General features: G+C 38.3%; 1 protein-coding gene across 2 annotated transcripts; it reads right to left on the bottom strand.

Annotated features, from left to right (window-relative positions):
• Positions 1-501: 501 nt before the first annotated feature.
• LOC117607914 (uncharacterized) lies at positions 502-24,316 on the bottom strand. Of its 2 annotated transcripts, none has more exons than XM_034332165.2 (15): positions 24,059-24,316; positions 23,696-23,987; positions 22,331-23,310; positions 4,276-4,510; positions 3,743-3,897; positions 3,466-3,660; positions 3,277-3,389; positions 3,044-3,210; positions 2,819-2,974; positions 2,668-2,735; positions 2,499-2,579; positions 2,264-2,425; positions 1,984-2,181; positions 1,809-1,913; positions 502-1,733 (listed from the first exon to the last, which is right to left on the bottom strand). In XM_034332165.2, exons 3-15 carry the CDS (start codon positions 22,386-22,388, stop codon positions 1,609-1,611), a joined length of 1,818 nt encoding a protein of 605 aa, XP_034188056.2. In that variant the 5' UTR covers positions 22,389-23,310; positions 23,696-23,987; positions 24,059-24,316; the 3' UTR covers positions 502-1,608. The 2 variants fall into 2 exon arrangements, with proteins under 2 accessions (XP_034188056.2, XP_076544487.1); XM_076688372.1 differs by having other exon boundaries at positions 24,084-24,316.
• Between the last annotated feature and the right edge of the window lie 1,408 nt (positions 24,317-25,724).

Raw genomic sequence — 25,724 nt, 5'->3', positions numbered from 1 at the left:
ACATATATTTTTGTAAGATTTTATGAAAAGGAAAATATATTTTTATAAATTAGGATAAATTGTTTTATTTAAAATACCTAATTCGCTTCATTTAAGTTTTGCATATTACAACAGGAATACTATGATACACATTATGGTGAACTTCAACACTTCTGTTATAAATGTTATAAGATGGAAATATAAATTACATATATATAAAATAACATATTTTTGTATTGACCTTCACATAATGTTTAATGTAACAAGTTAATTTTATATTTCATCACATATTTTTATAATAAAACAGTCAAATTGGAAAACTAACACAAGCGAAGTTTGGCATCTGAGCAATCTGTAATAATTTTATTCACAGTATAACTCAAAAATCTATCTACATTACAAATATCACTATGTAATTGATATTATACATTACTAAATAAGAATAGGAAGGTATAAATACATATGTATATACATTTACATATAAATATAAAAACAAGTTACAAAAGTATTTTATAAAAGTTTCATTTCACACAATACTTTATAAAAATCCTACTGTTGACATTAAATTTAACCACTTGTTACACAAATATTTGCTTCTTTAAATAAATTTTGTGCTTACTGCAAAAACTGCCTATGGTAAAATAAATTATTTTCATAATTTATCCTGTGTTTACTTTTTACTTTAAAATCTATTATTAAGTATTAATATGTACTTCAGTAGAAAATGGAACTTCTTTTCTTAAGTACAATTTAAAAGTGATCTTAGATGCTTACGTTAATTAATTTGAGGCATATATTTCTTTAGAAGTAACTTGACACAGTCATTAATAGATTACCGAAAACAAAACATTATTACCTACTTTGCTATTAAAAAAGTGATTTTTACATTTTTAAAATGTTTCTAACAGCAGAAGAGATAACCAAATATTTTATTAATAGTCGGCCACTTTGTATGATGTATTTTATTCAATCAGTCTCATTAGTCAATTAATAATATTAATTATATCTATTTAATTTACTCAATTTTGTCATTTTCATTGATTAAATCCGTTTAAAATAGGAAATTTAAACTGAACACGAATTCGGTTGCACGTTATAAAATTGCTACTGTTATTATTAGTGTTACATCGGTAATTACATTGCAGATATATTATTAATAATTTAATATAAAATTGAAAAAAGTAGAAAAAGATGTATTTAAAATTAAAAAATATTGGATACTGGTTTCTTTGGATTCTCCTAGCAAAATGCAGTTTCCAGTTTACTATTACTTGTATCTTACAAGGCAGTGTTTGGTGATAGTATAAAAAATACTAAAAATTTATGTATCTACAAAAATATTGACTGTAAATATATTTAAAATATAAAGTAGATCATAATACTCTTTGTTAATAGAGATATAATTAAAAAATATTCATATTGCTCTGACAGTCACTTTCTAAATAGATTTCCTGTATAAAATTTAGTTTCTTATTAGTTTTAAATATATTTTGATATGATTTAAAATCAATTTTTTAAGACCTCTCCTACAGAAGTCTATTCTGCTTCATATTGTATCATAATAATGGTACTTTGTCAGTTCTATAGAAATATTCATTCACTAGTTCATTATTCGTTGTTAATTGCTATTCAAACGTACTCATAAATATTTCTGAGATAAGTAATTACCGTCACAAATATTACCAAACCATAGGATGCAGTTGCTGCGTTTAAGGCAAAGGATGGAATGTTATTTCCCGATATACTGGTAGTACCTGTTATAAAACAAAAAATGTACAATGAATATTATGATACAATGCTAATAACAATGCTAATTATTTAATTGTTACCAGATATCCTAGACCGTGGCGTGGTTGTAATTCTCATTATTGGATTATGATGAATTGGTTTCATTGGAGTTGGTGCAGGACTTGGAGAATTTCCATAACACTGACCTTGAATTACGTTAATTTGTTACATATTAAATCTTCAATGTGAATGTTATTTTATGACTTAAACAGTTACCTTTTTTATAAAGACGCATTCCTTCCTGTTTGGGATCAATATTTCTCATGCAGTGGTCTCCAGCTTCTTTGATATATATTTCTTCATCATTCACGATTAAACCGACAAAACATTCGTTAGTACTAGTATCGTTTCTCATAGTATACGTATACATTACACCCTTCTCTTCCCATTGTCCCAGACATAAGTATGTTCGTTCTAAGATATCACAAATGATTGTTGAATTTAAAAGAACAATCCACAAGGATAATAATTCAAAATGGTGAATTCAACACTCTACCTTCGTAAAGTTCACCGGACTCACAGTCGGTAACTTTAAAATACATTATTTCACGAGTATTACAATTGCTACTCAATTCAGCACACATTCCTGATAAGTCAGTTATCATTCCCATATACTGACCAGTAATTGGACAGGGAGATTCAACTACACGTTCCACTCCTAATTTTAAAAATATCATACATGTAATCCACTTTTTCTTTTTAAATAACATGAACAGTGACAATTAACTTACGCGCTTGTGTCATCCAAACTGGTTTATCTAAATTGGGATCATCACACAAATAAGATTGATAAACTGGACTTAATACCATTCCTGTAAAAATGTGTCATTTTACTAAGTACTTTGTACATTATTTCATAAACTAATGAATCATTTACTTATTAAGACAAAGGGTGAATACCTATTCTGAACTCTAATACATTTTCACTTCGTTGTCTCATCATTAAACACACATAGGCAGCTTGTTCACTGAAAAATGTACAAACATAATTAAAGGTAACAGATATAAGAAGCTATTTATTTCAACTTTATTAATTGAAATGTCATCCTACCATTGATCTTTAGAATAAACAATGTATCGACCCGTTTCTTCATTTGAATCTACAGTAATAAAGGTGTAACTGTTATATCCATTGAGATCAGTGAATGTCATAGTTCCATTGACTATGAGAGACTCTTCCCACAAACCTTGTGCCCATTTTGGGAATCTAAATTAATCATTCATTTTAACTAAATTGGGATAAATAATTAATTAATGAATGAAAAGATATACTAACGTTGCCACGTGGGTTTTTACATAATTTGGCATTTTCTTTTGAGTCGGAATTTTACTAAGGACCAGCGTTTCATATCCACTGGTTGAATTATCTAAATCTTGTGTGCAACTTGAATCACTGCTGAGTGCCATGTACGTTTTTCCTTTCTTGTTATCCACATGGAACAGCTGAAAAGATACTGCATTAAATAAAAATTGTATTTCTTTTTTTGTAATATATTTTTTTAAACTTACCCCGCATCTGTATTGTGGTCTACCTTCACTAATTGCATTATTATCCAAAAGGGCGAAATAGGTGGACCCATTTGGACCAGGCCAATTGCCCAAGCAGTTAAACGTTAAATTTGCTGAAATATTAATAACAATAAGTACTCTGATTTTTCCACATATGAAAAGAATTTATCATATTGAAAGAAACATTACTGTGAGACTCAAAGGTACAGCGATTAAAATGCAGCCTCAAAACAGAACCATCAGGGCAATTGTTAAAGGAAGATGAGAAGCTGTTGCATTCAATGGTTCTTTCAGATCCATTGTTAAGACTGTACTTGAAATGATACTGTCCACTTATAGGACAATATTCGTTGCTAATAGAAACACTCCCAATTTCTTTAGTACCTGTTCAAACAATGAAGTAATTAAATATATTACAAAAATTAATTAAAGCCATGGTATATAGAATAAGGAAACTTTCTCTTACGGTATAAAATGGACGTGGAATTTAATTTATCACAGGAAGACAGGGCGGTGGATTCAGATGTGTAACACCTGTTCAGATTTTCTGAAAACACTTCTATAACGTTGCGTGATCTTCTCGTTAAACGGAAACATCGGATACAGTCGCCGTCGCCGTATCTAAAATGAAACAAAATTTCAAATTAATTATATGGTAAAAATTCATTTTCCAGTGGTACATTAATGATCTACAAAAAGGGGCCTTGAAATTGAAAATAATTCAGTCCCTTATACATGGTTAGCCACGAAATGCAGAAATTATATCCGGCACCGTCTGGAGTCTGGTCTATTTTCATCCCAGACGCACTGCAGACGTCGGGGCATCCCCTGAGGATGCGCTGAGTAAGCGAACTCGATCAGTACATTTACCTCGTCCAGTAATCAATATTCTTAATAATTATTATGAATTATTTCTCAATACTCTTTTTCTGGAAATTATTGCTGCAATTTTAAATTACAATATATGAATTATTTCTGATTTTAGCCGGGCCAATTTACCTGTCCATTAGCAACACGTTATCACCGACCCTCCTGTGACAGTATCCCCACACAGGTATGGCGTTAAACGTGATGTTGATGGTGGAATATTGAATTGGCTCGTTACTCGTGTCACCGGCTTCCTTTCCGCTCACCTGTGTCACGAATTCACCCTGAAATTCCGCGGGAAAGTAACATCCGACCATGAACTGGGGGTCGTACCCTTGAAGGCCGTCGCTGGTGATCACAGTCGCATCTGTAAATCAAATAACGTCCTCCGTCAATCTTATGTCATTTCTTCTACTACATAACAGATTTTAGGCAATTAAAATGGTCAATTAGACCAATTATTATGTTCTATATTCTTTTATAACGTGCTGGCTTTGGACCCAAAGTTTCTGCAGCCTCTGCTAAGATAAGGGGGGCTTTTAAGTTTAAGCAATTTTTCCTCTGTTGCAAAATGTTTATATCTGTAAAACTAATGGATAAATGAACAGGGAAGCTTGTTATCTTTAATCTGAAGATCGCGTTAGATATAACTGTGCCTGGGAAAGTGTTAACATCAAGAATTTTCGATGGTATGCGAATCTACTTTCACGAGATTGATTGTTTCCGCGAGAAAATCAATACACCGAATAAAATGAATTCTCATGAACGAGCCCGGGGGTCATGCGAACGACCTTAAGCATCCTTTGTGTTTGATGAAAGCCTCGATTAATTTGTATAACGTCGATGCACTTCCCGGTTGAAAGAAGCAGATCGCAGCGTGGAGGTTCATCGATAGAAAGAAATGCATGGTTCTTTTATTTATAAGTTCCATTCCTGGTTATCTTCAGCAGGAATGGACATCGGTAACATTAGCATGGAAAATAAATCGCATTCCAGCTTGCTGCCCACATGTCGTGCGCCCAACGATCCATGAATGGTCATTAACGTTAGCATTAAGCGGTTACGAAGGCAGGTGCTACGACGACAGGTGGACCACCAGGAAACTTTGCTATGAAACATAATACTATCGCTTCTTTGTGACGCGCTGGTACCGCTTGTTATCCATTCACGTGGCGTCAATCACGTAATTCATTTCCCTAAACTGATCTTAAACTGAGTTAAAGGCTATTATGCTATTAGGCGGAGGACCTTGGGTACCTATTCGCAGAATTGGAATCCCTGAATTTTAGAAGCTTGGAATATTAGAATAATGGAAACTTTGAATTTTGGAATTTTGGAACTTGGGAGCTTAGGAATTTGGAAACTTGAAAGTTTGGAAGCTTGAGAGCTTGGAGGCTTGGGAACTTGAAAACTTGGGAGCTTAGGGATTTGGGGGCTTAGAAACTTGAAAGCTTGGGATCTTAGAGGCTTGAGTACTTGAAAACTTGAGAACCTGAAAACTTGGGAGCCTGAAAGCTTGGGAACTTAGGAGTCAGAAGGCCTGGGAGCTTAGGAACTTGGAAACTTGGGAGTTTGGTAACTTAGGAGCTTGGAAACTTGGGATCTTGGAGGCTTGAGTACCTGAAAACTTGGGAACTTGGGAGTCAGAAGGCCTGGGAGCTTAGGAATTTGGAAACTTAGAAGCTAGAAAACTTGGGAGCTTGGGAACTTGAAGCTTGGGATCTTGGAGGCTTGGGTACTTGAAAACTTGGGAACTTGGGAACCTGAAAACTTGGGAGCTTGGAAGCTTGGAAACTTGGAAATTCTAGAATTTTTAAATGGCTAGGGAGCCAATGCACATTTGTGAAGAAGGACCTGACCTCAAGCACCTGCTAATTACCAAAGCTGAGATTCGCCCTAATTACTTTCCCCACACCTAAATCACCCTTTCACCAAATGCCAAGGCACTCAAAGTGTCAACACTTGTACGATAAAAGGGTGAACCATTTATCCTGTAAGGAACTCTCAGACAGTACCATTGAAGGTAACAGAATCCAGGAATGCTATGGCAGTGATCGCGTAACTCAACACCGTGACGCAAGCACGAAAGAGCAGCTTAGTTCTCTCTGTCGAATATAATAAAAAGGAATCGTTGAATGACGACGGTCACGTTGGACTCTCTATTTAACTTGGCGAGCTTGTAGAAGAAGGCGCGGCATGGGATCGACGGCGTTATGAGTTTGGTTCTCAGGAACCTGAGACCACCGAGTTTAGTCCGTATATAATGCACGAAGGAGAACGCGACAAGCACCGCGAGAAGGAATGCGAAGAACAAGCTGCTTTGCTAAGGCATTACGCCCTTTCTCCGCGTACACACACGCACGCACACATACACAGGTGTATTGTCTCTTTTCTTTTTTTTCCATTTACCGACAATTCATCTCTTTCCTCTTCGTTACTGGATACATATTTCTTTTTGTTTGCTTTACTTCCCATTGATCAGCTGTACACACGTTTCGTTTCTACGGGGTCCCGTTTGTCTTTGGAAAGGAACAGAGTATTTTCGGGGTCCATGTTAAAGAAGGAGCATTGGTTTTATTTTGGCAACGTTACACACAGAGGACAGGATGCGTTTCACAAGACTGGAAAGATTCTTTTTTTGGATTCTTTTAATTGGACTCCAACTCCTCTGGAGAAGAATAAGGATATTTAATTTAGTTACTCGAGGGTATTGAGAAACGAATGTCAAGGAAGATAGAAAAAGAGAATAAAAAGTACCAGTTTAATCAATTTGAAAGGTACGTAACGAATGCGAGGGAACGTTTAATGGTGAAAAGTATCTCGCGTGTTCTTCGACGTACTTGCCCCTAAGTAACCATGAATTATAAATCTTCGATCTCTCCCCTTCGCGAGGAATTTATTTTAGATGCTTGTTCGATGCAGTTCGCGTGACGCAACACGCAGATGCTACCTTCTGCCGTATAAACGGCTCTTCGAGGGCGATAATGAGGGCAACAAGTGCAGCTGGAAAGTACCGCGTGCACCATGAATTATATCTTACTTACCTCTTGACTTTCTGATTAGATCGACCCTGCTGATTCTTTTTCTCTTCTGTATTCAACATTATTCCTTGGTATTTTGTACTTTATACGAGGTATTCGGTACTTGATTGGATATTTCATACGTGGTGCTCTGTATTCGGTACTTAATAGTAGGATACCCAGTAGTTAGCATTATAAATTTAATACCAATACTGGGTACTCAACAGTAGGCATTTGGTACTCTAAATATAATACCAGTACTCGACGCTGAACGCTGGGTGCCTAGCACTCTAATTTTAATACCGGTACTCGGCACTCAACACCGGGTACTCAGTATTCTGAATTTAATACCAGTACTCGGCACTAAATGCTGGGTACTCAGTACTCTAAATTTGATACCGGTATTCGGCGCTCAACACTAGGTACTTAGTACTCTAAATTTAGCACCAGTAGTTGATGCTCGACAGTGGGCACTCAGTATTCTAAATTTAATACCGGTACTTGGCACTCAACACTAGGTACTCATTATTCTGAATTTAATACCAGTACTCGTTGCTCAACCCTAAGTACTCAGTGCTGTAAATATAGTATCAGTACTCGGTGCTCAACAGTAGATACTCGGTACTCTAATTTAATACCAGTACTCAGTACCTAACAGTAGGCACACGGTACTCTGAATTTAACATCAATATTCCGTATTCTAAATTCAATACCCGTACCTAAATACCGGTACTCAGTATGCGATATCCAATATTCCATAAAAATCGAAGCTATCAAGTTGCCAATTAACCGTAACTTCGTTTAAAATCCCTAGAATTGGAGTATCTTAAGTTTGATCTTGATTGGGGCTTGCCTTTTACCTTTCAGGTAGGTATGTACCTACGTAACATCGTTGCCACGCAGCTTACCATCGTAAACCGGAAACACGCTATTAGTCGGGACTCTTGTTTTACCATGATCACGTGTTCCTTTATAATTGCCTTGATGCTTTTTCTGTTCATCAGCCTTTTTTCCGCAAGTCGTGCATGTGTTCAAACGAAAAGTACTGCGTTAAAGAATAACGCAGTATAACGTGACGGAATCCTCCGAAACAGGTTGTTTAATTGCATCAGCTAATGTGTAACTTTGCCATTTCCGTTTGAACTTCTTTTCGCAACCGTTGCCTCAGAATAATTATCTGATGTCTCCATTCGTACAAACAGTGAATTTCAATGAAATTCTTTTCGCAAATTCGGGGGAATGAAAGATACCATCGCTACCAAAGTTTCTGCTGAAATATAAGCTTTCTTTCTTACAAAATAACCGAGCATTCTTCGCCATCATCTATTGAATAACTAGACGATTGATTGCAACGAGGCATAACGCACGGCTTCACGCTTTCTGAAGCCGGTCTACGAGGTGAAAATCACGAAGAAGAACGGGGTCTCTCGTTTCCTTTCGAGCAGCGATTCTCCAAACTGTACCGTTACATTTTTTCACAAACTAAATTCCAACAAACGTTTCCTTTTATTTTAATTATACACTGACTTTCCTTTCTTTTAATATCACTCTTAATGCATCGAATACTTTTCGCAGGAAGAATCATCTGCGATATTTAAAGCTTTCAACGAAGAGGATCTCGAAAGGTTCGACGTTGAAAGATTTTAATAAACCGTTCCATAGCAAGAAAATGCTCGATGATCCACATCCGGTGGTCCATCCTTTTCTCATCGAGGTCGATGCGCTTGCAAAAAGCGACCTTGCACGATCCTGACGAGAATCCTCTTCAGGATCCTCGTTTGCGCAACATATGGTCCGAGGATGATTATAGTTGCTTCATCATCCTCGATATGAAACCTTGATCGATACCTAATTCAACGCGATGCTTTTCCTTTATTCTCCTATCTTCATTTTCTTTTTATTCGCAAAAGGTATACAAGGACGACGGGATTGAACGATGAAGAACCGTTTGAAAAGAGAGGAAGAGGCTGCTTTGCAATGCCGATTCTCCGCAAACGCGGCCAGAATTGTTATTCCACGTTCAGTCAAGTCTTTTTCTAAATATAATCGCTCGGCTTCCGGTCGTACACCAGCCAGAGAAGAAGACGAAAACTATAAATACGTGTCCAAGTGGTAACACGGGGAATCGTGCAGGAAACCGTGCTCGTACAGTCAGGAATGTCTTGTCTTTCATGAATAAACAATTGTCCCAACAAAACAATATCTCGTTACTAACTCTCCATTGATAAAAAGAGTATTTCTTTTACACTTTCCAAGGGAAGGGCATTCAAAAAATTTGCCAATATTTTGGGACCAAAGTCCTCTACCTTGGTGAAATTAAAAAGAAATTATTTTGAGGATTGAAAGGTCAGAATATTAAGAACGGAGGCAGTTAGTTTTTAGGGGAGATGTAAGGAAACAAGGTTTATTACCAGCGAGATTCTCATGGGAATGCAAACAGAGGCGCGAACTTTAACGCTTCTTTCTCTTCCGATCAAAGGGAGTACCAGCATGTGAATAAGAACAGAAGCTGGCGTAAAGACAGACAGAGGAGAAGAGAAATGTCTAAATATAAACTTGGCGAATGGTGATGAAGGGTTCGTTGAACGTCGAAAAAAGTACATAGAGAGCAGCATATGGTTTGCCGATCTCCATTTTGGGATATTTCAAAGGTTAAATAATTAGAAAATAAAATCAGGGCTTTCTCCCTGGTCCGCTATCTTAGGACTCTCCCTATGGTCCGCCGTTCGAGAATTAAGAAACTTTTAAGAAAATGGTCAATCATTGTATCAGAATCTTCAACTTTTACCCAATTTTCAATCAGTTCCATGTTGTAAATCAAACCATGAATGAAAAATGGAAAAAGAAAATGGCACCAAGTAATAATCAATTTTGATAATAATCACTTATATTTAAAGAACGAAAGATTACGAAATAGTTAAATAATTTTCTGAATGTAAGATTTTGAGACATCCTGTACCGTTCGCGCGGAAAACGAGAAAGTGCAGGAAGCGTACTGGCAGCAGCCAACGTCATCCATCTGTCCCGGTCCCAAAATGACGTGACACGTGGTCGCACCTGCCCGTCTTAGGAACAGTTTGCGCCATGCGAGCGATTCCGAACCACAACTAACAGAAAAGACCGCGAGAAGCCCGCGTTGGCGAAGAGGAAGGAAGCTTCGAAAATGCGGGAGCAGGACGCGAAAGAGTATCCGGTCCTTCCGCGCGTGACATATGTTCGGGCACGTTCCACCTATCAAAAGTCCGGCGGTGTCAGCTGGATCCCGATGATGACTGAAACTCGTCTCGCTTTCTCCGAATATCCAGAACCATGGACGTGTATCGTGGAATCGTATCCATGGTTTTAAATTAAATACAAATTTTTCATTTCTTTTCACGACCGCTGGTAATCATCTTCGAAAGTGTCAGTAAAACGAGAAGAAGATTCTCCTTATGGAATATGTATCCCGGCGGATTCTCGTAGGCGTCGCATTCTATTGTATCGAAACGATATTCCTTTGTGCACGGACGATTATTCACGAGGGAACACGACAGCACACCGAAAAAGAAGAGAACGCGATAGAAGATGTTCGCGTTAGTTCAGAAAGCGCCGGGTATACTTGGTTTGTGGGTGGAAGCGCTTGGGAATTCGAGGATAGATGAGACGTAGGTGTGTCCAGGGTGGTCAAATCCCCTTTTATGCTTAAATTTCGAGGAACTATTCTACGCATAGGAAGTATATCCTTTTTGGTTCATTTGTTATCATAAAATTTCTATCTAGCAAAGCCTTGGAAATAGTATAACAATTCTGACTCGATTTTATAACATAAAAGTATTTCGAAATTATACTTATGATATATCAATTTAAAGCTTAAAGTTTAATCAAAATAACTATATAAACGCCTTATTAATATTCTGAATAAAGATCATTAAAAAAAATTATGAATCACTCAATGTACAATTTGAGATTGTCTATTAAATTTGCAATCAGCAACCATTTTATAATACAAAAATTGGTAAATTATTTATGTAGTTATTTTTGTCAAAGTTTCAACTTTAAATTGATATACCATAAGTGTTATTTTATGACACTTTTATGTGATGAATTCATGTATTTGGTATGCAACAGTCTATAATGCAATTATAGAATTTTTGTATAAGAAATTATGCAAATTTGCAAGAATTTTCTTATGTCCCTTCTCACGTACGCGAACTCATAAGATTCTACTTAGAAAATCGTTTACGCTCGGTATGAGTTTGTCGTTGAAGGAACGCGAGTCTATAAATGAGATTCGACTAATTGGCAGTGTGTGTAATGGTAACGTAATTGCGACACGATACGCATTAAATAAGAAAGATCGCTCTGGAATGTTAATGGATATATGCACGTTGTTTCCTGCTTGTCAGCGAAGACCTTCCAAAGCGTTCTCTAGCCGAGTTCTTTAAGTACGCGCTTTTAACGATGCAGTTCACGGCTACGATTACTCAACCGGTGTTAGTTATATTTAAAGCCGTTAATTGGCACCGTGAATCACGATGGACAGGAACGTGGGATTATTTTTGGGTCGGAAAAGTTCGAACTTAGGTGAAACGGTAAGACCTTGTACAACAGGTCATTAAACTCTTCTTTATCTTCTTACACCTTGCAAAGGAAGTGAAAGAGCGCTATTATTAATTTTTTAATTTTAGAACTTGGGAATTTGGAACTTGGAAACTATGGAAACTTAGAAGTTTAGGAACTTGAAAACTTAAAAACTTGGGAGCTTGGAAGATTGGGAACTTTGGAACTTGAAAACTTGGGAGTTTGCGAACTTTGGAACTTGGAAACTTGGAATTTTGGAAACTTAGGAGCTTGGGAATTTAGAACTTGGAACTTTGGAAACTTGGGAGCTTGGAAAATTGGAAATTTTGGCATTTGGAGACTTAGAAACTTTGAAATTTGAGAACTTGGAAACTTAGAAACTTTGAAATTTGAGAACTTGGAAACTTAGAAACTTGGGATCTTGGAAGAATGGCAGCTTGGGAACTTGGAAACTTTGAAATTTGAGAGCTTGGGAACTTGAGAACTTCAAAACTTGGTAGCTTGGGAACTTAGAAGCTTGAAAACTTTGGAGCTTGGGTGCTTTGGAATTTGGGAGCTTTCGAACTTTCGAACTTGGAAGTTTGAGAACAATAAAATTTTAGAATTTTAAAATGATAAAGGGTCCAATCCCCATTTTTTAGGACACCCATCCTGGTCCCTACCTAGTTACTCCTTCAAATTGATAAAATTTCCATCCAGAATATGATAAAAGAAGAAAGATCCTCTACTCTAACACGATGCAACACAATCTACATCGAAATGTACACCGTCCTGACTTTCTTCTGTTTCGCCCATAGAAGTGACTAGTCGCATCTGCACGCATACGAACCTTTTGTATCCACGTCTAACTGTACGAAAGGGCTGTGAACCACGTTTATGTAGTACATAACCAGGGTGGATACCTGTTCCATCCAGCGCACACGAGGTATCTGCACCGAGAGGATCCGTACTCGACGACATAACATTACTTTACCATTTTATACAATATGAACAACGATTCCCCATCAATATTGTCATACATGTAGCTATCAACTTGCATCATTATACTTTTGAAAGTGTCGTTGATAATTTCCATGGTAATTAATCCGATAAGTCTTTGTACCGAGGCATGCATTACAGAACAATTATTCGTCGTTCGATTTGACTTCGTTATCTAATCAGTCCAGACTGACTTCTTGGAACGTTAAGAAAACTTTTCGTACACTTTGTCTCGCAATGACGTAATTTTTAAATGCCTTCTGAAGAAAGTGTCGTATGACTTGACGTCACCGTTTGAACGGGATATAACGAATCCGATCATTAAAAGAAGGATCTCCCGGTTGAAAGCAATAGGTGGAATAATAATTAAACAGGTATCGAATGTGTAATTTCAATCGGTTCAGATCGAACGCAAAGGAAAGTGATCCATGGTGGAAGAGGAAAAGAGCAAAGACACGCAGGTGCCGCGCCCTCGTTGGGTGAACTCCTTGGAGCGAGGTTCTCAGTCGATTACTCAAGACGTTTAAAAAAAAAAAAAACTTAACCGACGTGGCCTCGTTCCGAGGGAATTACGTTTTAGAACGTAATCGCGAAGCGAGGAAGAGGTGTCTGAAGGAATGGATCGAGGTTGTCAGGTCGTCACACTCGCTGGCAATGCAACAATGACCATTGGAATGAACGGAGAACGAAGGAGTCAACCGGAAGTTTCTTATAATCCGCGGATGCCTACCTAGGTTACGTGCGTGTCTTCGCTTTACCCAGAGATAATGTATACACGTACAACAATTGTCGAGGTTCTAAGGTCTAGAATATTCGTTAGAAATAGAAATGAGTACATCAGTTTTTCTTTCAGGCGAATTATATTTTTAAATTAGTATGATATCATAATTAAGGTATTTAGTATTACACCATCTTAATTTCTATTTTTAATTTCATATTTTTCCACGCTTTTGTGTATTTAAAAAAATGGAGTTACTGTGATTTTTTTAAAATAAATCTTCTATTAAAAAAAGAAAAGGCATAGAACTTGAGTTTTCTAATTTAATTAATGAATCTCTTACAATTTAGACCTTCCAAAAATTACTATTTTTAATTTGAATATTTTTCAGCCCTTCTGTGTATTTAAAAAATGAATTTTTAAAAATAAATTTTCAATTAAAAAACTAAGTTTTCTAATTATTTCTATAATTTAATTAATGGACCTCCTGCAATTTGAAACTTCGAAAAATCTGAATAACTAATTTCCTAATCGTCGACAATCTTTTACTGAAAATTTTACTGAGAAATTGCTAATACTTTTTATTCGCAACGAGCAAACGTATAATTTCTAACAAAATTGCAGTCAGCTGGAACATCTGGCATTTTGGAAGGATCGACGGAGGATCGCGTGTGAGGTCTGGTCCAGGTTGTTCGTCTTCAAATTCCTTGGAGCGTAATCGTTGTCTCGGCCGCGCCCTAACGGAAGTTCTAAGCTGAATTTGTCATTCGAACGGACAACTCGCGTGACCAAAAAAAGGTATCTCTTTTGTTAAATTCTAGAGCTTCCTTCTAGGATGTATTTTGTCGGGCGACCTATCATCAGCGACCATTTTCGAATTCTTTCCACTGATAATCACACGAATTTTCGTCCTCTGTTGCTAGCTAAAGAATGGATTCTCTATGGTTCCATTATTCTTTACGAATAACGTTTAATTTGAACGTCTAGCGTGAATAATTTCGAAGCTTCAATTGTATTGGTATTCCTTTTTATTTCTAAAAGTGTAAAGTGGCCTTCTCAACACTCTGAGATTTTTACACTCTAAAATTTTAGAATTTCAGAGTTTGAAAATTTTCAGATTCTAAAATTGTAAAGTTCTGAAGGTCTAAAGCTCCCAAGTCTTCAAGTTCTAAAGCTCCCAAGTTCCCAAGTTTTCAAGCTCCCAATTTTCCAAGTTCCCAAACTTTTGAATTCCCAAGTTCCCAAGCTCCAAAGTTCCTAAATTCTAAGGTTCCTAAGCTTTAAAGTTCCTAAGTTCTAAAGCTCCCAAATTCCCAAGTTTTCATGCTCCCAATTTTCCAACTTCTCAAACTTTCGAATTCCCAAGTTCCCAAGCTCCAAATCTCCAAAGTTCCTAAATTCTAAGGTTCCTAAGCTTTAAAGTTCCTAAGTTCTAAAACTCTCAAATTCCCAAGTTTTCAAGCTCCCAATTTTCCAAGTTCACAAACTTTCGAATTCCCAAGTTCCCAAGCTCCAAAGCTCCAAAGTTCCTAAATTCTAAGGTTCCTAAGCTTTAAAGTTCCTAAGTTCTAAAACTCTCAAATTCCCAAGTTTTCAAGCTCCCAATTTTCCAAGTTCCCAAACTTTCGAATTCCCAAGTTCCCAAGCTCCAAAGTTGTTAAGTTCTAAGTTTCCTAAGTTCTAAAACTCTTAAATTCCCAAGTTTCAAAGTTTCCAATCTTCTAAGTTCTAAAATTCTAATAGACCCAGGCTATTCCCCAAGAAATCCTAATCACCCGAAAAGGGTTCGCCGAAAATTCGAATAATTTAAACAGGGGACTTTGCACCTGTTTCTCAATTAGCGACTTTCGTCACGAGATCGAGCTCATTAATCACCCTCTCGGAATGCATCGCAAGACCGGAAAAAACAGGGAGTCCCATCGTTTCTGAATCGGTCTGCCTTTACCTGCGGTGCTCGTTTGCGAGGGAAGTCATTAATCATTGCTTTGGCGACAGCCAAAGCTATCAAAACCATCGCGCTTTTCGTCTCTGTTTCTTTACAATGAAATCGAGAACAAAGTGCGCAGGGGAAGATCCATTAGGATAATATTTGAAAAAGCATTAGACGTATTTGAATTTGATTTTTTTAAGGAATTCCATATTTCTGACGGATGGAAAACGATATTTAGTTCTTCTATAAAGCGAAGGTGTCGAACACGTGTAAATTTCCTTTCAAAGGCAAAGGAATCACAGCCATTTCCGGAAACGTCATCTCCGCCTCGGTACACGCGATTATCCGTGGGCTCGGCTTTCTTCATTCACCTCTGTCGTGGCGAAAGTGGCATCGTAGATAACGATCTACCTGTTGTTTCGAGAGTAGACTGCCAGGAAAGGCAGATGTGCCACGAGCGCATTATTCACTCCAATGATTCATAATTACACGAACGTGATACGTTAATACCCCAATTATCATTCTTGAATAAAGAAAATAAATCGCACTAAACTGTGATACCATGAAACCATGGTTGAAATAGAGAATCTTAGAGCAAGATTTAGATGAGCTTAGATCTTGGAAATCAAACTTTTGAACGATAGTGTACGTTAATCGGGTCGATTACGCCCATACACGTGTGTAATAACATTTACGTAACGTCATTTTGTTGTGTAACATCAATGTAAATCGAGTAAGATAATAAATGAAGGAAATTAACTTCTTAATCGATACAAAAAAATATTGAATTTAGAAACATCGTGGGAGGCCGGATTATGATTCCCTTCCCTTTAACGATCCTTCTAGGGAGGGTTCCAGATCGTATCACGAATCTTTCTCAAACAGATGGCCCTTGAAATCCCGAAGAATACCTCGTGCGTGAGGTCTTCCCGATCGCGATTCATAATACACCTCGTATCACTGGCGAATAATTTTCAGCTCAATAAAATTTAAAAAGAAAAATCCCTACGAAACGCATTAATTTTCATAAATTTTATTATTTCTAATAATTCTATCGAATGGACCAAATAAACCCTAAATCAAAAGCGTCGAGTCGATGACTTATCGAGTCTCCTCAAAATAAAATAAAATTTTTCCACAAGGAAAATGAGGAATCTCGTGTAACATAACACGTTATATTTCATAACAACGAAACGCAGTGGGTGGATGTCAGAGGGATAATATTCGTACGGGATTGCCCGTGGAATATCGAAGCATGATGTTGGCCAGCGCGTAGGCAGCGAATAATTGATATGCAAATGTGTCTTTCAAAGCTAGATACCATTGACGATGTAACGTTACGAGCTAGAGAAGAAGTTTCATTTCTAAATATCTTTTACAACACTGTGTCAAATTAACGTGTTGACACCTTCGTATTTAAAGCTGACGACGCACCTGGTGTGTCAATCAATCTCTGCTTCAAACAATTAACGACACACCTGATGTGTCAGCCAATCTTTATTGAAAACAAAAGGCGACGCACCTGCTGCGTCTCCTAATTTCTATTCAAAGCAAATGACGACGCACCCGGTGCGTCAGTCAATTTCTATTAAAAACAAGTGACGACGCACCTGATGCGTCAGCCAATCTTTATTGAAAACAAAAGGCGACGCACCTGCTGCGTCTCCTAATTTCTATTGAAAGCAAATGACCACGCACCCGGTGCGTCAGTTAATTTCTATTGAAAACAAATGATGACGCACCCGGTGCATTAATCAGTCTCTGTTAAAGACAAATGACGACACACCCGGTGCGTCAGTCAATCTCTGTTAAAAACAAACACCGACGCACCTGCTGCGTCTTCTAATTTCTATTGAAAGCAAATGACGACGCACCCGGTGCGTCATAAATATTTTAATATTACAATATCCTGTTAATTTTCATTATAATTCCTGATAAGTTTGATAGAGGATAATAGGCGAGTTCCGATACCGGTGTGTCAGCAAAACCGCCTCTCGATTTCCAAAGATCGGCTCATTGTTTCGTTCCGTCCTGTGTGCGGCCTAGGTTTCTTTGTCTCTTCGGCGATTCAATGGCTTCGGCATTTCGCGTCGTGCGATGAAAACGATGAACGTGAAGCCTGTCCGTAGCGTTTCCCACAGTTTGTACGGTTCGCCCCGTTCCGTTTGCCGCGCAAATGTTCGATCGGTCGGAAAATAATAAGCGGACACAGAACACAGTTCACGTTCTCTGGGGCGTTCCTTGAAAACCGCAAAAGATGCTCGCGGTACCCGTGGCTTATCTTCTCTTTTTTATTATATGCCTCTTCTTTGCCGTGAAATCGATTTGGGCGTACAAGAAGGGAACGAGAGATTCCAGGCGGTAAGAAAAGATTGCTTCTTGTTTCCTCTTCCGGCTGGAAAGTGGTTCGAATTTCGTGGATCGACCCGCGATTAAACGTTCCTTCGTTTTTTTCTAATCGATAAAACTGAAAACATCGTTTCTTCTCCCTTAGTTTCGACTTCGTAAAAGTATGCCGGAATAATTTATTGATCAAGAGAGACGCGAAGGGTACAGCACGAAGGGTGGCCACCATCCAAGACATTTATTTTCGAGGGACCAGTTGAATCTTTGAACATGTTGAATTTCATTCGGGTCCCCTGAATAGAGCCAGCAACCTCTAATGCCTTGGATTCGTACCATGGGGTCCTGTAAATCACCTCGTTGAAGTGGAGAGCACCCTCCAGCAATCGATAGAAACCTTGCTTAAAAATGAAACTGTACACGTCTATGGTGTTTCTATTGTAAATGAACCAATTCCAATCGCCTATAATAGCGATAGGGTTAAAAATATCGATCGTCCATTTACATAGCTATTTTTCTTAATCTTGAATCTCCAAATTGATGGGTCATAAGTGTTATTTATTTAAACTTTTCTGTCATGAAATCGTGTTAGACTCTCCAACTACCAAAACATTACTTCTCATCCAAAGATATTGTAATAACTCTGCAAATTTCAATGCAAAATTATTTTCATTTCAAAGACCCAAAGGTGATACCCTTCAACCCACCAACCAATGGTTAGCTGAACCGGCCAGGTGCCTTCTGCGTCTCGTGTCACGCGCCTTTGCTATCCCTTTCCTCTTTCAACGACCAAAAGGATTGAATATCCATGGTGTGCACGGGACACGGAAGCGAAGAGGAGAGCAAGCGAAAGGGGAAAGAAAAGAGACGCGGAGTCGGAAGTAGGTGGTATGCTGACCCTATGGCAGATGTTCCATCAAGAGTATCGCAGAATTCCTTTGCTTCTTTCTTGATATCGTACACGCGCCCTTATTGTTGTACAAGAGGTCAGACAGTTCCCTCCTTCCTCTCTTGTAATTCGTGTTCGAGAAACAGCTTGCCCCGTTTCTATTGTGCAACCCTTTTTGGACACTTTTTACGTCCCCGTTTGTACGCAAGCTGCTAAGCATCTCTTTCATTTATTAATGAATTTTTCAATTCAATTCAAACAATTTTTCTTTTCATTTCTATAGAAACACTTTACAAATAATTATTTCCATTGAAGAATCATGGTTTATTACTGTCGCTTGATCGTTCGAAAATTGTCCTCCTCGTACGGAAACGTCCCATCATCTCGTGCACCCGTTTATCCCTTATTTCTTGTTTAATGATACGTATATATCACGCAAATGAACGCTGAAAGTTCGGCACGAGCTACGAGCAGAGACTGGTTTTTCATGGCTTGCGATTCTGGACAATGCCGTAAGTATATACACATGCGAACTTACGCACGGAATGTATTGTGAACGTAAGTGGCCAGGTACTCGCAATCTTCCTTTGGGAACCTTTCAATGCACCAGCCATTATACTTGCAACATTCGGCCAAGTTTCTCTCTTAAATACCTTACAGGTGTAAATCCAGTTTCTTCGAATAACTAGACGATCGTTGGGGTAATTTCTATTTGTATTTGAATCACGGTGTTTCCTTTTTTCGTTGGTATTCTACTTTGCATAGGGACACGTAACGAACTAGCTGTTACGGTAAGGTGACTCCACGTGAAACCTTAATAACCACGCGAGACCCCCAGCAGACCAAAACCGTGACCCGTAACCGGATAGAATATTATAATAAATGATACACTGAGTAAAGTTTCGACTTCTAAAGGTCTTCCTTCTGTTTGGAAGAAGATACCTGGAGATTCGGATTCGCCTATGTCCTTTCTGGAGCAGCTCGTTGCCACGAGGCGAACGATGCTTGGAGGCAAATTATAAGCGCGTTTCACTTATCCGAGATCAGAGTTCGGTATTCCGTTCAGAACAGTTTCTCCTTGATGTAATTACCAGCTTCCAAGAGGATCGTGTTCACGTTGGTCCTTTCGTTTTTCCCCGGTTCACACAGCCCATCATCGACTGCCACCAAAAGGACGAGTCTCTCTCCGACTCTTGTCCGCTCCGACATGCTTCATCTTTCCGCGGTACATTTCGAGATTAGAGGAGACGGAAATAAGCTGAGAGAGAGACCTACTGCTCGGTCCTGCGGTAAGAAACATTTTTGTCGGTCCACCCTAATGGTTCCTTGAGAGCCCTTTTTCATTTTCTTTCTTCATTTGTTTTTTTTTTTATCCCACCCGGGCAAAGGTGTAAATTAACTGCCACGCAGGAGCTCCACCTTGTTTCCGGTGGATCGAAAGAACCTTGAAATGACTACCGACTGGAGCTTTTTTTTGCCAATATTCTGGGCCATGTTATGATTCAGAGATTTATGGTAAAGTGGATTTAAAGTAGAATAGTATTTAATTATGGAAAAGTGGATGGGTAACGGATCATGCGCGGATGGATTGCGGATCAGATGCGAGATACTAATTACTCTATTAAGTAATTAAAACGATTTACAGTACATCTGCTAGGTTATCACTAATTAGATTAATTATTACAGAAAACAAGTTGAAATTGTGGGAATTTTTCCAAGTCATTTCAATTCTTTCATATTTTTATGATCCTTAGAGATACGCGTATAACAATATTTAATTGAACAAATTATTCTAGAATTACTAAATAACCCTATACGTACACTCGCGATCAAATCAGACTCCCCGGGAAAAATGGTGACGTCCCAGGTTCTCACCCTTCCCCTTAGGCATTCCGGGGGAAAATGCTACCGTAGGAGCGTGGGTCCCATATATATAGGCCCGAGGCCTTCCCCCACTACTCTCGTGTAAGCGCATGCGCGGGAAAATTTGAATTGATATTTACCTGTTATTCGTATTTCTCAGTTATATACTTAATTTTATAACGTTTAATAACTAAAAATTATACTATTTTCTTTTCTAAATTACTTTTAACATTAATATCGTCAAAATTAAGATTCTGAGAACTCCTGTTAACTCTATGTAATCATTTTTCCTGAGAAAACCCGATCATCGAAATTTTCGTCGAGCATTCACTAAATCTGCTGAAAGAAATCTCAAAGAAGAATCGTAAACACTGTTCCCTTCCACAAAGAGCATTCTTCTAATGATACAATACGTAAGAAAAACCGAGCAGAAGGAAGGAAAATGAGCCGAAAGGACTCAGAGTGGATCATCCGTAAACGTCTAAAGCATGTTTCTCGCGTTTCGAAGGGGTTGCTTCAGGTAAATAGAGAGTTTCTTGGCTGCCGTGAATCCTAACAGGCGGAGTGACGGGTCAAAGGGGGAAAAAAAGAGAGGAGACGTATTTTGGACAGCTTTGCAGTTGAGTTTACTATCGGTAATCTCGAAAACCGATCTCCAGCAATGCTGGGAACCACAGAGCTTCGCTGAAGGACGATTCATTAGGATCGCTTACCAGTGAAATTACCACTCGTTCGCTCATTTATAGCAACGAGAAACCGAGCAGAGATCTATATCCACGATCGGAAGCCTATTAATGATCATAGTCCTTCTAAATCCGAAACAGAGTAAATAGAAGGAATTCGTAAGACATAGCGGAAATCGAAAACGTTCGTGGAAGTCCGCTCATTTCGATGATAACGAAGCAGGGAATTTCCGAATGAAACATTCGTAGAAGGCCGTCGATCACCTTTCGAATGACTAAGAATAAAAAAAATCCTGATCCGGGAAATGAAGCTCGAATTCCGTTCAGATTGATACATGATAAAAAAGTGATCTAATCTGACCAATTAACACTTTCGCATTTAATTTGAAAGCTTTCCTAAAATCAGAAGTCGTGGATAATAAATTAAAATTCATAGCCGCATGCCGCGCGATTGTAGTATTAAAGAAATAAAGAAACAGAGGAAAAGTTTAAACAGTACAATGACACTGTCGTCTGTACTGTGAATAAAAAGTGTTTGATCAATGGGCAGAAACGCAACCGTACCGTGAAACTAAAACGAAAAAGTATTTCGGTACGAAATTCGAACGGCTCTTTCGCTTACAGTTTAATGTGAAACCCATTGAACCGATTCGAGATTAAACCTGCTCCATTATAAAGTAAGTAATGGTGGTTTTCAGTAATTTAAAATAAATAAAGGGCTCTAATTAAGAGTCCAAACCCTTACATTTTAATTTTCTTCTACTTTGCTATTGAAGAGGCCATCTCCTCCCCAATTTATTATATTAATAATTCAGAGAAGAGGACAAGTTTTATATAGAAAATATAAATGATTAATGTTCAGTGATTTCAAATAAATAAAAGGCTCTAATTAAGAGTCCAAACCTTAGTACATTTAAATTATCTTATCATTTTCTACTACTTTGTCTAAAAAGACGTTCTCTTTCCTGAATTATTAATATAATAAATTGGGGAGTTTTACATGGAAAATATAAATAATCATTTTTCAGTAATTTAAAATAAATAAAGAACTCTAATTAAGAGTCCAAACCCTTACATCTTAATTTTGTTCATTTATTTTCTACTACTTTGCCCGAAGAGGCCATCCCTTCCCCAATTTATTATATTAATAATTCAGGGAAAAGAACAAGGTTTACATAGAAAATATAAATGATTAATACTCACTTTGACTGTAGACAACACTGGCAATGACCAACAACACGAGCGTTCCTCTCAGCCTCATGTTCAAGACGCGTCCGGCTTCCTTCAACTTCAATCCGTTCCGGCGCCTTTTGAACTCGCTCACTATTGCTGCTCGATGTATCAGTTCAAACCGCGACGTATCGACTATCGTTCAAAACAAAACTGTCCGCGCAATGTTCATCGAGTTACCGGCACGCGTCGAGCGACGTTCGCGTTAATTACTCGTGAACCGATGCCATCCCATTCAACGTTGCGCAGAGGGGAAAGAAAAAATATATGAATCGGTGCGGAGTGCGTCAACGAAGAGCGTAAATGCTCGGTCGTGTGCACGCCTTTCTTCGGCAAACGTGACTCTTCTCTTTCTTCCTCCCTTTTTTTTTTCCCTCTCACTTGTTCCGTCCCTCTGAATGGTGTACCCGTGAACCGGAGCGTACAGCACTTTCCACGAGTTTAGCCGTGAAGGAACGCGATAGAAATACCGTTTGATATACTGTTCTTTGGTAGATTAAAAGTGTATAGCTGGACAGTTCGCGAATCGGCACCAGAAAGTTTCAGAGAAATTTTGTCAGGCTCTGTTCCTCGATGTTTATCGATTCTCGAAAAATGTCTCGTCGATCGTGGATGATTCAATATTCTATGTCACTTCATCGGTGCTGTGTCAAGGGTTGAGACGTAGTGACATCCGAGGGGTTGAAGTAATCGGATAGAAGCACGATATGACCGCGAGCCGCACCGTGTTGCGGTCCGCAAACGAATGCCACTGAAGTTGCCGCTCTTCCGAATTCCGTCGGCGCATAGGTGTGCGTGCGCCTATCCCCACTCCAACCGCGATTTACCCCCACCACTGGCTTCTCAGTTGCGCGCACCATCTTCCTTCCCCGTTGCTACGAATGCAGGAGATGTGCAGCATTCGATTAGCAATGGGGCCGATCTAATTTCAAGCTTCTTAAATTTATGATCCCCTGAAAATAAAAAACGATACTTTCTTGCCGATCGAACCTTCCAAAGATAAACGTAAAATAGTCACTTTCAATGCTTCAAATGCGTGTTACTATTGCATGCATTTATAATTGTAGACTATTCGTTAAAGTTCCAGTCTTGGGGATCTGAACTGAAAATCCTGTTACAAATTAATTCAGTGCCTTTAGTATTACGCCTTCTTAATTAATATTTTTAATTTGAAAAGTGACAAGACGACATAACAAAAATAAAGATTATTTCAATAATTGGAATTATTATAGCTCTTTAAAAATAAATCTTTAATTAAAATGAAGAAAAGGCACTGAATTAATTTGTACACCTAATATTTTATGAATTATAAAATGATTACTTTAAAAATGATCTTACTATTGATTTCATGTATACGTATTGTTCCACACACGAGGCTAGTTTCATTCTTTCTCTACTTTCCGCCGGCCTCGAATCCGGTATATCCGCACTTCCTTTATCCCCACTATATCTAGCCAAACGCGTGTGCGGTCAATGCGTCAATTACATCTGAATCCGAAGGCGACGCATCGTGGGGATTATATAAAAATAAAATCTGCTGGCCGTTTTATCAATGAAATCAAGTTATGAGGGGAGTGTTTGGAATCCTTGATAATGTTTAATAAACGTGTTCTGATGCAACTTCTCGAGCCTGAAAAATGAAACAAGTATTACAACTCGTATTACTGATAATTTTCATTAAACATTTTCAAGCAGAACTACCGTATTATTGAAACGATCTACGCACATCCTGTACGTTACTTTTGCTTTGATTCCAAGGAACAACATTGCAAACTATTATTTCTCACGCTCGTGACGTGGTCACGTAACTTTTCCCGTTTAATCCGTGGAATAAGGCAATGATGTAACTTGGAACGTTTCGCACAGTTCGCTGGTCGCTTTTATCATTAGCCGGGAGGAACAAGCGTAGGACTCCGGGATTTATGAATGATTCGGACGAGTGAATGAACGAGGTTGACGCATGCGCGCTGCCTGTTCAGATTCCATTCCCATTCCGATCCCGCTTCTATTCTCATTGCTTTATCCTTTGCCGCGTAGGTACACACCATGAACGGGCACAACAGCTGTAGAATTCATAAAAAGAATCTACTCCGAGTGGGATCCTTATCGAGGAATGAACGTCGCTACGAAACGCGTCTTTCTTTGGTCGTTAAAAAATATTTGCACAACACCGTGGCGCGTCGGTACCGTCACTAAATTAGCCTGTTAGTTTGTATAATTCCTGGCTTGCCGCAAGTCTCTTTTCCCTCTAGTCAGATAAGAAGGCTATTACCTTTCCCACATACCGTTTCGGTCCTAAACAATCAAACTTCTACGGTGTCTGAAATAATGCAGATATTTTTATATTAGGATTGTTTGTAACGAGAGATAAAAAGAAACATCTACGTTTTACCATTACGTATTTTCAGGGCCGGCCAGGAGATTTCGGGGGTGAGCCTCTTCACATAAAGTACCTGAAATAAAATTTATAAAATTAGCATTAAAGCTTGTATAACTAATTTAGATTAATATTCAAGTAAACATTACTCTTCTTGCATTCTTAGACACAAAATCGTCTCATGGGGGCCTTAGGCGGCCCCAGGGGGCCGGCCCTGCGTATTTTTGAAATTATAAAATCAAAAGCGTACACAGATTATCATTACTCACGTAGAAGATGAAGTATACACAGATCTGTTTTTTAATGCTGTTCAGGTTCCATGAACCGGTAGTAGCGAGAGCTGCATCTTTACGTGGATTGTTAAGATACGATCGCTTTTGAAAAGTCCAGCTTTGGGAGATCAGTATCTCTTCAACGGAGTCTCCGCACAATTTCCCCGAAATGGCTTTCAGAGTGTTGGTATTCAAACAGGAATTACTCTCAATCTAATAATTTCATCTCTTGTTCGACAAGCAGCGTTGGTAACAAGTTTTCCATTATCCTATTCCAATACAATAACAAAACAATTTTATAATTCTTAAGATTGTACTCGTTGCTCCGGTTCGGTCGTCCAAATTAATTGTAAATGTATGTAGATTTTATATTTAAGATTCAAGAGGCGTGTCGCACGGTATCGACGTTCGATATTGAATCTTTCCAAGCTGAAGGGAGACGAAACGAGAAGAGGACACTTGTAATGTGTATAACGGTCACAATAGCAGGTTACAACTTGTCGGTACAAGCCGTGAACGGTGGGCTCCCTTTTTAAAATTCGCAGCTGACAGTCAAAAGGCGACAATGCCACTGAATATTGAAGGCATAGCTCCTTTGAAACATCATTCCTCGTAGTTGACCAACACGACAATTGTTGCGTTACGCTCTGACTTATTTATGAAGATATTTCTCGTGTAAAACAATATCATTTTCATCTTCCTTGGATGCGTTTCATTG

Source organism: Osmia lignaria, chromosome 5 (genome assembly GCF_051020975.1).
Source record: "Osmia lignaria lignaria isolate PbOS001 chromosome 5, iyOsmLign1, whole genome shotgun sequence".
Lineage (NCBI taxonomy): Eukaryota > Metazoa > Arthropoda > Insecta > Hymenoptera > Megachilidae > Osmia > Osmia lignaria.
This window is presented reverse-complemented; position numbering and strand designations above follow the sequence as displayed.